This window comes from Antedon mediterranea, chromosome 7 (assembly GCF_964355755.1).
Source record: "Antedon mediterranea chromosome 7, ecAntMedi1.1, whole genome shotgun sequence".
In the NCBI taxonomy this organism is placed as follows: Eukaryota; Metazoa; Echinodermata; class Crinoidea; order Comatulida; family Antedonidae; genus Antedon; species Antedon mediterranea.
Genome location: NC_092676.1, coordinates 19,846,021 through 19,858,375, shown reverse-complemented (window position 1 = coordinate 19,858,375; position 12,355 = coordinate 19,846,021). Strand labels below are relative to the sequence as shown.

Genomic DNA, 12,355 nt, shown 5'->3' with positions numbered 1-12,355 from the left:
CAATTGAAGTTTTTGTTTATATACAATTTTGTAACACCAGGGTGAAAGGGTAAGCTAGAAATAATTGAATGGTTCCATCCTCTGTTCCCTGAAACGGAACAAGTGTGAGTGTAGCTGTACAAACACAGATAAAGCATCTTTGATTTCAATGCCCTGCTTTAAAGACGGGAAACCAGAGCCTCTACTGCGGCACCAGTATGTTATAGGAGTGCATCAACTAGATGTATGTATTAGACACTTACTATGCTTTCAAAAAAGTCTTTTGGTAACTTGGACAGAACATCAACAGCAGGAAGCAGTTCAAAAGGATCCACTTCAGGTCTAGCTTCTTCTTCCTCTTCAGATTCTATCAAATTTAAAATATCATGTTATCAAGACTTTCGAGGTAAACAAAATTGATGTACAGTAGATAGTTGTTAATGATATCTTTTCAGTTTTATAGCCACACTTTCTAATGCTCCACTCGATGAAGATATGTATAAAGCATGGTGTAGTGTGTTGGTTGCCTGTTGATCAGCGCATTCGTTTTAAAATCCTGTTGCTGACAAATAAGGCCATCAACGGATGTGCTCCAGCCTACATATGTGACATCATTACTCCGTCAACCAACTCTTCGCTTCGTTCATCCAGCAGACTTCTTCTAAAACCTGGACCCCGTTCCAGAACTCGGTTTTACGGTGATCGTGCTTTCGCTGTCGCAGCCCCAAAACTCTGGAACACTCTACCACTCGAAATACGCTCATCAAAATCTGTTATCACATTTAAAACTAAACTCAAAACTCATCTCTTCAGAGAAGCATAATCGCACGCTACTACTTGCACTGATCTTGGAAAACACAGCGCTTTGAAACCTTTGTCTCTTGCGCTTTATAAATGTTATTTATTATTATTTATTATTAGTGTGAACAAACATTAAAGGATGTTTACATTTAAAACTGTTAGATATGTGTACTTAACATAAATGTGTAATTTCCTCTAGTATGAACAAACATCACAGGCTGATGATTGATTGATTTCCATGGAATCGTGTTGTACATAAAACATATTGTAAATGTATCTAATTTGCTTTAATGTGAATGACATGAATGAAGATCTAAAGGTCTGTCCCCACTATCAAAGTTTATGTAACCAAAAAATGTGATGTGATGTATGTGCAACACAGTGATGTCATATCACTACCATATTTGGGCACATCACACATTATTTGTCAAATTAGTTTGATAGTGTGGACAGAGCTTTAGTCTATTAATGTTGTTTACCTCCATCGTCTCCAGCTGCTTCTTCAAATTTCTCCTTTTCTGCTTGCTGCGATTTCAAGAAGCGTATTTGCTTAGGTGCTTTATTTGGTATTTTTTCAAATTCTTCTTCAAGCTCTTTCATCTTTAAAAAAAAACCAAAATAAATAAAGGGATGTGGCACAGTGTATTGGACTAGTGATCATAAGATTGCGAGTTCGAATCCAAAGTAAAATCATTAAAAAACATTAATTACATGATTTGATTTGTGTATCATCAAAAAACACAGTTATTTTCTAGTAACTTTAACTCTAACTGTATGTGTCCAGTTTGCCTCTCCACCCAGGTGTACAAATGGGTTCCTGGTATAGGTCAAAACTATTACGGGGGAAATAATGTTAAGCATTTAGGTGTGCAATATAAGATTGACGTATTATAACTATTCAATAAAATTTCTTTTATTTGTTGAATAGAGAGAATATTTCCATTTGATAAAAGCCTGACAAACAACTAATTTTCAAGTACCTGCACAGGTTTGATGTTTTGTAGGCTAGGCATAAACACAGCACCAATCCATCGGTAAATCTCAACGGCAAGCTGTTTAGCCTCCTCCCGCACATTCTTATCACTGTGTTCAAACAACTTTGGTAAAGACTTCACGATTGGTTTCAGTGAGATTATCTTGGAACCAAAGTTACCGATGGCAGTACGCAACACTAGTACACATGCTGCAACAATTTTAGGCTGTTTGTTTGTAAGACCTTTCATAACTTCTTCCTGTAAGTTGGTAAAAGACGTCAAGTAAACATTAATAATAATAATAGCGTGAAGAATTATCTGTGTTGGTATGTATCAATTAAATAGTTCTAATCACAACATAAAAAAAAAAAAAAAATCTTCGACAAAGCAAGCAATATATATCAGGGCACTCAACAAGGATGGGGGAAATTTCAAACAACCGAATGTTTATGACCCGGTTATGACATCGTTGGCTAAGGTCAATTCCCCACCGCGAGAAACGGGTCATTCCGATGATGAAGTATACAGCTGTTAGACGAAACATTTTCTTCTTCTTTTGTATTTGTATTTTGTATTTTGTATTAATATTTGTCCTCAGTGAGGAAATTCGGATTAGGCCCTCCACGGACCCACGGCAGCCAGCAGTGCAGCGCCTACCAGATTAGGCAATGAGAGTAAAGCATCTTGCCTAAGGATGCAATTAGTACTGTATGGTACAGATAACCTCGAACCCATGCCTATCACATGCTAGTCCGATATTACCATTACACCATCACTCTCCAGTATATACAGCACCCGCCACGATTTCTAGACGGTCTCCCATCCAGAACGCAACCGGGCCCAACGTTGCTTAATTTCGGTGATCTGACGAGAACCGGTGTTTCAACGCAGTATGGCCGTATTTTGTGCTGTGATCAAATATATTTATTTAACATTAAATTAATTATATATTATTCTTTCAAGAAAACACTACCCCAAAATGTCTTGATTTCTTAAATTCTGGTTCTAAGATTACATTATACATTTTTGTATTTTATTTCTTATTTATACTGAATTAGTACAAGATTTTTTTTTCCTCAAGAGGACACATAATCAGCAGACCGAGAACTGAGAAGATCCCCATCCCCTACACTTTTATAAAAGTGTACAAAGTTGTTTTTATCATAAATGCATGTGCATTGTATCAGTAGGACCAACAGCTTTGACGCCTAAGGCTACAAGCAATATGGCATAGACTGTTCACTCAGTCTCAAACAAACAACTCTCATTATGTTAAGTCCGATATCCCTTAGCATTACTTCATATCACCCACACAAGTTACTGTACTCCTAGTAACAATAAACTTAATTTGACTTTAGAAAAGCCCAGTGAGATTGCAGCTTTAAACTCAATTTAACATAAATGTTAAACAGATTATGGTTTAACATCAGATTATAGTTTAACATGTCATAATATTTTAAAGGTAATGCAACAACTCTCAAACACCAATCAAATAACTTGAAAATATAATATTCTGATGGCTTGGCCCTATAATCTGCACTGTGTGATTTAATTGCTTTATATACACACAATTGTATGCATATATTTTCTAGATTTACTACTGATAATGTACAATATACAGTAGTGAATGTGGTGCTATTGAACACTGTCAAAAATAACAGATTGCCATGCAACATTAATGTTAAATGTTCTATAATGTATGCACAGTACAGTTACCAAAACAAAGAATTAGCTTCTTCTAGCTTCTTTACTCAAAAATATTATCTAAATAGTATTTAGTATAATTGTTGCATTTATAAAAAGTACTAATAATACTATTAACATTTTTATTAATTAAAAATATTATTAAAATAAAATGAAATTGATGTCTGAATTTCAAGAAGAATAATTCAGATTTAATGTGACTGTAATTTCAATGTACTTAATATCAAAAATGTAAAATATATTAAAATAATAACATTTCATTAATAATATACCTAACAATGAAAAGCAAAGGTTGGTAGTTATAACCAAAAACAAAAGTACTGATAATATAAACAGAATGAATGCATGATGCATGTAAATTACATTGATAATTATACTTACAACTACGACTTCCTGTTTTTCTAATTCAATGCAAACCATAAGTATTTCTATTCCTTTTTCTTTGGTTTTGGTCCTTGAAGAATTCAGACATTTTAAAACGACTCCTGAAGACACCTCTGCACTTGTTCTATGAAAGATGGACGATAATATAAACTTATTGTTCTAAAATACATACAGATCTTGCATACACATACTTTGTAATCTTTTTACTTGTCATATATCAATATCTAAAGTATAGACCATCTTACATTTTTTCCTCCTTTGGCCCTCCATACCTATTCAGTAGCATAGGTGTGATTAGTATTATTTAGATTAAAAGTATGAAAATCCCTGCTATGCACTTAACCAAATAATTGATTAATTATTCATGTATAGGAATTAATGGCTTTTAATGAGTGTACTGTATTTCATTTTTCCAGTGTAAAACTAATAAAACACAAGTATACATATAATACTGTAAACAACTTGTAAACTGGTACATTTCTAGTGACATGAAATAAGCATCGCTTTGAATATTAAATCAGCTGTGCTCACATTTGACCTTTTCCTAATAAAAAACATTAAATTGGCAGCCTATAGATTCAAAGAATACTTAAGGCTATAGTTAAAATGTACAGTAAATTTTTTTTAAAGCTTTGTATCTCCTGTATGGATGTTTAAACTGAATTTATTTGCTACATAATCAATTAAGGAACATACCAACATATTTCTACTTTAATTACTGCAGTAAACTACATTTTCTTTTACTATATGCAATCCTTTAGAAAGTTTATTTTAAAAACATAGTGCAGTAAAAAATGTACTTGCTCAAAGGTAAAAATGTAGCCATCTTTGAGCTAATCCTGGAGGAGGAAATTATTTAATATGGAAGCTTGTTTTATTCACCCCAACCCCTATTTTTCTCTTTTAAAACAAAGCAAAAAATTCTTTATACATTTTTAATTAACAAAGCTCGTTTTGTCTAAAACACTAATCTATTATTTAATTTACATTATTTTATAAGTACAATATGAGTTTTATAGATTATAAATTTAACAAAATAATGAATATTTTAAATTGTTTCAATCTTCTATTATATATACCATCAATAGCAAGTTGGAATTTGAAAATATCACAAGCATAGATGCACACGACCTGCCTTAATTGACCCGTTCTGAATTCGTACAACTAATGAGGCAGAGGTTTGGTCTTCCTGTCAAACTGCCAAGCATTTTTCAACACAAAAGTAGATCATAGAAACGGGAGATAATTTTATTTTAGATTTTAAATAATCCATTTCTCTGTGGTCGCTAATGGTAATTAACATCAAATTTATTTTGTATTCAAAATATGAAACTACAGTAGAAGGAGAGTTCAATATTTATTTTCTAACACTACGGCCAACCTCCTATTGGATGGGAACCATTAAATAGTGTTCTACTGTTAAGATTATTCATTCAACTGAAATTCTTAAGAGATTTTTATTTACAAATACAATATTTATATAAAATGTTTGAGATTATGATATACTGTATACAAAATTTTAAATAAACATTTGTGTTTGATTCTTTTCATAATGCAGCCGATTCTCGGGACTGTATCTATTTCCAAAGTATCCTCACATGTGTTTCACATGTAGTAACCTAATCCTTAACCTACATGATACAGGCACCACATGTGATATAAATGAGATGCTATATTACCAATCCTATGAATGATACTTCAGAGATAGATAATATGTGGAGATACAGCACTGGGAATCTGGTGCATTAAATGAGAGTTACATACTTGTGAGCTGAGGCTGCATTGTGTAAGAATGCCAAGACAGCATCTAAGCCCTTCTCCTGGGCTACAGCATTCGTGTCAACAACAAACTTCTTGATGATGCCTAAGAACTTGCTGAATTCTGGACTCTTGCTGTCCAATGTGCCAAAGTACTTGATTGCTTCTGTATAGCCATGTAACCTGGCCTTCCATACCTAAGATTAAGAACAATTTATTTATAAGTGAAAAACAATGACAATGTAATGGCAATGACAATGATGATGACCAATTTGTAATGCTGACTGACAAAGATGATAATGACAATGATGATAACAAAGATGATAATGACAATGATGATGACAAATTTGTAATGCTGACTGACAAAGATGATAATGACAATGATGATGACAAAGACGATAATGACAATGATGATGACAAAGATGATGACAAAGATGATAATGACAATGATGATGACAAAGATGATAATGACAATGATGATGACAAAGATGATAATGACAATGATGATGACAAAGATAATGACAATTGTAATGATGACAATTGTAATGATGACAATTATAAAATGATGATAATGACAATGATGATGACAAAGACGATAATGACAATGATGATGACAAAGATGATGACAAAGATGATAATGACAATGATGATGACAAAGATGATAATGACAATGATGATGACAAAGATGATAATGACAATGATGATGACAAAGATAATGACAATTGTAATGATGACAATTGTAATGATGACAATTATAAAATGATGATAATGACAATTATAATGACGACGATGACAATGATGATGACAAAGATGATAATGACAACTGTATGACAATTGTAATGATGATGATTATAATGATGACAATGCTGATGACGATTATAATGATGACAATGCTGATGACAATTATAATGATGATGACAATGACAAAGATGATAATGACAATTGTATTGATGACAATGATAATAACGATAACACAGTCGTGTAGAGGGCGATAGAATAATGATACTGGGGTGACATCAATGACAACAAAGTCTCAGTCATGCAAAAGACGTCGCGATACTGTGAATGAATGTCAATGATGATGACATAATTACACAATCCAACATTTAATATTGATGACAAATGTGTTCAAAAATTATTTTAAAATAAACATCAAACTTTACTTTATGAATACATCTGTCATCAAGTGGCAGTTTAATCCATTCTGATTCATCTGCCATGTTTTTAGTGATGCTTGCTCATTAGTATGAAATAACTATCTGAAAAAGAAAAATAAAAACATTGAATTGTATGATTATATTAATATAAATAACATCAATAGAATAAAAAGACCAAATAAGGTCGTCATGCAGTATGAAGATATCCAAGCTTAAAATCTATTTTCAGTACGAAGAAATAGATGGAGTAAATAAATATATTTATTCGTCTAATAACTTTTGGAAATTTGCTTTCCTTTGGCACTGACAACACATTAAAATACACAGATCATTAAAAAAATTACAGTACATACATAAAACAGTAAAAATAAATTACTGTAAATACAATGAGTTAAGGACACCTTCATTTCTTGACATTTATCTTAGGAAAATGTCAACATTAAAATAAACAAAACACATGTGATTTAAAAAAATGTACATGTTTAAATTCATCTGAATGTAAAATATAAATGATGATATATAAAATACATCATGTCTACCTACCTACTTCTAAAACACATTTTGAAGACATTGAAATGTATAAACACATTTCAACAACAGAGGTCTAGTCAGTATTCATGACACAATTAGTATAAAAGATATGGATAATACTCACAATATCTTCATCAATAAAATATGTATTATTGCATTTTTTCACACAGTAATAAAATGTTTGTTATTCAAATTATTTACAGCAAGAGAAATTGGTATAAAATGATATAAAATTTTGAACGTGGTTTTTAATTATTTTTTTTAACCAATCATCGATGCTTATAATTTGAAGACAATAAATACTTCATAATTTACATCATCACCGACCTTCAAAGTTGTTCAAATTCCAATTGTTATTAAAATTACTTTTTAAGAGGCACAATTAATACGGCCACACCCTTTATTTTTTAAGGTAATTAGTACTAGTAAAGCAACTCATTAATTAATTAGCTGACAGTAAATTCAATTGATAACAAAGCAATGGAAGTGAACATGACCTTGCCCTGGGCCTCGACTGTGTCCTAGGCAGTTTCACGCAAGAGTTGTCAGTGAAAGCTGTTGTACAAAACAATTTACAGCATAATGAAGCAAACAGTCTTGTTTACGTAATGGCTTGCTTGTTAACAAAAAATATGTATGTTTATAATTCTGAAAAGACCTACTACTCTACTAGTAGTAGTACTAAAAATGAATTCATTTAAAAATGATTTAAAGATGAGGAAATCTGTGAGAAATAGCCACCTCAATATTTTATAAAATTTAAATTAACCCCAATGCTCGCAACATAAAATATAGATATTGGGTCTATTATACAAAATAATTAAGAATAATTTTGTAAAAAAAAATTTAAAAAAAATTTACCAAACAAAAAAATATTATAAAAAAAATTCCATTTAGAAAGATCATATAAATTAGATAACAAAAAACAATTACTGACGAAACATTCTTTCGGAAGATATACAGCACAAGTAAAATAATTAAGGAAAACCAACATAATTTAAATTCATCCTATTTTGTGCATTATTGTTTACACCATGGATATAAGACATAAATAAATAATCCTTTAAATGTTGATAATTAATTCACTACTAGTAGTAAAACAGTCAAATCTTTATTCAGAATTTAATTACAAACCAACACTGGTATGATAAGTATAGTACAGTCATAACTTAATCATCAACTAATCAATGAAATTTATTGTGCCAAAACCAACATCCTTTACAAAATGAACAGTTTCTGTAACATTAATAATACAATTTACTTTAAAGTATTACCATGGAGGAAATACATATTTCCCTCATGGTATTACCCATAGAAAACCAATAATTAATATGCACATGGCAGAAATATGGCCACCACAGAACCATGGTTGCAACATTGAGTAGTGTTCGGAATCTCCTAAATAAAATTGAGACATTTTGTGCTTGGCCTTTTCTCCCAAAATTCTTAATACACTAAAATAGTGTTTAATACAAAATTTTCATCGAAAAATTATATTATAAATCAATTCTTCTATATATTATTGATATTATGAAAAAAAAACCCATGTGATCGTTGGTGCGTCAAATGGAAGCCGATGTGCAACAATGGGATAGTTATACACAAAACCATGCACATGGCAACAACTAACCATGCTAAACAAACAAATGTATTTTATTTAATTATTGACTGTAACATATTCCAAGCAGTTACAATAATCTCAATCAAGATGCAAGATCTATTCATTTATAGATAACAGCTATCTTCATAGATTATTACTGTAGTTTATTACAATTTAATCTAGGACAATTTGCATATTATTATACTGTACACAATATAGTGTATACTGTACTTGGCAACTGTTTCAGTGGTCAATGCGCGAAACATTGTACTGTATATAGCACCCTATATGTTGTTGTAACCCAAAATAAACGTGAAATACACCCTCTATTTTTACAGCTTTCCTGGACAACAGTACAGTACTTCAATACAACTCAAATTAAATAAGGTGCAGTATTTTTCCTCTAAAATAGGCAATTTAATCTCAAAATAATCTTTTTTTTCCCTGAATATTTTTATGGATCCGTGAGAAATAGCCACGTTTGTGTGAGGCATAAAAAAAATCGGCCCTCATGCGTGAGACTCACACATTATGCGTGAAAGTTGTCAGGTATAAAGTGTATAGAATATACAACATACAATGTATAGTCTGGATCAACAGTCACAACAATCTTATCCTGTGTAAATAAATCAGTTTAAATTGGCAGTTCATGTAGAATCGCATGCACTGATGAGTCATCAACAACACAATGAAGCTGTGCAGTAGCAATGCTAATAATCATATTGCTACCATGTCACACTCTAATCATCAAATATTGTAATTAAAACAACAGCGTTTTCATTCAGACAAAATGCTCAACAGTGTACATTCCTAATGGGAGCATACTGAGCATCAACACTTATTAAATTAAAATACTCATGGCAGTACTCTACGCTTTGGTACAGTTTAAAACAAATTAATAGAATATTTTGGTTCTCTTGATGTTGGTAACAAAAAACATAGAGGAAATTTGTGGTCATACCCACTATAAAAAGGCCATAGGCTCTAAATAAATAGGAAAACAGTTGGCCCTTTTTTTACATCCAAGGGGAGAAGGAGAGGGGGAAATTTCGGCTAGAAATTACAAATAAGACGGGTGGGGATGGGGAGGTAAGGGGGTAGTGTCACTGTGGCGCTCGAACTACATCTTTGGAAGAACAGAGCTTAAATCATGCATACCAATTAAATGCATGACATACCTTTTTTTTTCATATACAATTTTTAATTTATGAATTTTTTCTGCGCAATTTATAATTCCAAAAAAAATCCTTGTTTTATTTCAAAATGTTCAGAGGGTCCACATACAATACATGCCAACATCTGCAGTTAAAAAAATGGGAGGTGGTGTTTTTTTTTAAGGTCAACAGCACCCTCTATCTGTTATTGAGCGGAAAGGAATACAGTGGTATCGCATGGTGGCTATGTGAGGGGAACCCCCCTTCCGTTGAGAAATAAATTTAAAAATAGCAAACGCAGATAGTCGTACAATGGCTTAAATATCGTTAATTTGCTTGTGTGTAAGTCTTTTTGTTAAATTAAAAGGCAGAAAACATTTTTTTTTTTAAACATACACAAAAATTTAGTTATCTTTGTAATCCCGGACAAATTTAGAAAAACGGGAGCACGCCCACAATATTAATTAGGCCGGGAGACAAGTCTAAATTGTTGGCATGTATGGGTCCAAAACACACATACTGTATTACTGTCAGTGTTAGGCACCATATTTTACCAAATAGCAACCAATGTCTAGCTTTACATCATAATACACTAGAGCTTGCTTACCTACTACTAGGCCTCGGTAGGGCAGGGGCCAGGCCTAGGCAAAATTCAATCAAGAACAAATGAAATGTTTTACAATTCAAAAAAAGTGTAAACAAATCAACCTTAAGTTCAAATAAATTTCGCCGTGGCTAAAGATACGGTACCGTATTCTAACTTCTGTTTACTAAAGGTACGGTAAAATTGCATTACGTCATAACCAGCCAATGGGGTGCTGGTACGTGTGTGACGTCATCGTATAAGGACTTTGGATTTTTTTCATATCGGGAAAACAGTGATCAACCGCATTTTCTTTATGTTTCATTTATCTCTATATTATCGCCGTCGTGTGTGACAAAAACTAAATGTAGCCTACGTCTGTTATTATTATTGAAAAGCCAAAACATGTTGATTTTAATTCTAGAATACAGAAAACCGTTTCAAAAGAGGCCTAGGCCTACTTACTACGTACTATAACCTCATTTTATGAGTTTGTTTGTGTAGGGAAAGCGATGCCAGGCTGGGGCCAGCTGCATGTGTGCGCTGATTTCTGTGACTCAGACCTGGGGCTACTGTCTAAAAAATCATAGTATTTGAGGGCCCCTTTATTGTCCGCATTTGCTTGTTGTTTATGGTCACCATTGTAAACAAAGTTTAATAAAAAATATAGGCCTATAGGCCATTTGGAATAAAAATAAAACCCTCCGATCAGCGCGCACACACACATCCATGCAGCCTGGCGCCGCCGACAGGAATTGTCTACATATCATGCAACAGACGCGATGATATGAAAAAAAAACAAAAGTCCTTATACGATGACGTCACACACGTACCAGCACCCCATTGGCTGATTATGACGTAATGCAATTTTACCGTACCTTTAGTAAACAGAAGTTAGAATACGGTACCGTATCTTTAGCCACAGCGAATAAATTTTGCTGATTAATTGATAGTCATAGTCAATCAATCTGTGATGAGAAGAAATATCACAATAAATAATCCATAAACATGGGCCCTAAGCCTCTGTGTGCTATTTTGTTCTTAGTCGTCTTCTAGGCCCCACACTAGCTAGGCTAAACTTCTCCTCTTGGTATACGACCAGGCCTACCTGGCCTTCAGAGTAGGCCGGGTAGGAAAAAAATATTTTCATCAGACCTAGCGGCTACACTAGCCTACTAATTCACAGAATAAAACCTAAGTTATATTTGATGAAAACTACACATATTAATAGATTGAATTACTACAAATGTCACATCAAAAACTTACAATATTCTACCAGTTTTAAGCAGTAAAATTTCAAACAAATATTTCGGTTATTTATCGTTAACTCTATGTTTGTTTGACGATGATAAGTTGGCACACTTCACTGGATCCGCTATTTTTCATGGTTCAAAATCTGACATTTAGTCACGTGGCATAAAGTAACGATTTTGATTGGTTGCACAAGTCATCATATTCACTCATTACACAACCAGTGATTAAAACTTTTAAAGGGGGACTCCGGGTTTAATTTAATAAAACGTTTTTCACGCCGCGCCTTTAGGCAGTTATATTCAAGAGGACAGAAGCATTAGGAAACTGTATCACGCGGAAGCTTATAGTTTACTAATGCTGAAAAAATGAAAAACTGGCAAACCCCAAAGTACGTCTCGGGAGGAAGTCCATAAGATGTATACAGACAGTTACTAGACAGTAGAATTAATTTGATTAGTAAGTAGGCCTACGTTTGT

At 32.7% G+C, this 12,355-nt stretch overlaps 1 protein-coding gene across 6 annotated transcripts in view; it reads right to left on the bottom strand.

Annotated features, from left to right (window-relative positions):
• Window positions 1-12,082, bottom strand: part of LOC140054939 (cytoskeleton-associated protein 5-like) — a 44,051-nt gene extending 31,969 nt beyond the window's left edge. For 4 of the 6 annotated variants that reach the window (XM_072100072.1, XM_072100076.1, XM_072100077.1 and 1 more), the window contains exons 1-7: window positions 11,892-12,082; window positions 6,764-6,859; window positions 5,607-5,797; window positions 3,840-3,966; window positions 1,761-2,012; window positions 1,260-1,380; window positions 243-346 (exon numbers count right to left, since the gene is read on the bottom strand). In XM_072100072.1, the coding sequence (XP_071956173.1) occupies window positions 243-346; window positions 1,260-1,380; window positions 1,761-2,012; window positions 3,840-3,966; window positions 5,607-5,797; window positions 6,764-6,820 (852 nt within the window). In that variant the 5' untranslated portion in view covers window positions 6,821-6,859; window positions 11,892-12,082. The remainder of the gene's footprint in view (window positions 1-242; window positions 347-1,259; window positions 1,381-1,760; window positions 2,013-3,839; window positions 3,967-5,606; window positions 5,798-6,763; window positions 6,860-11,891) is intronic. The other 2 variants (XM_072100075.1, XM_072100078.1) reach the window with 2 other exon arrangements.
• Window positions 12,083-12,355: the final 273 nt, after the last annotated feature.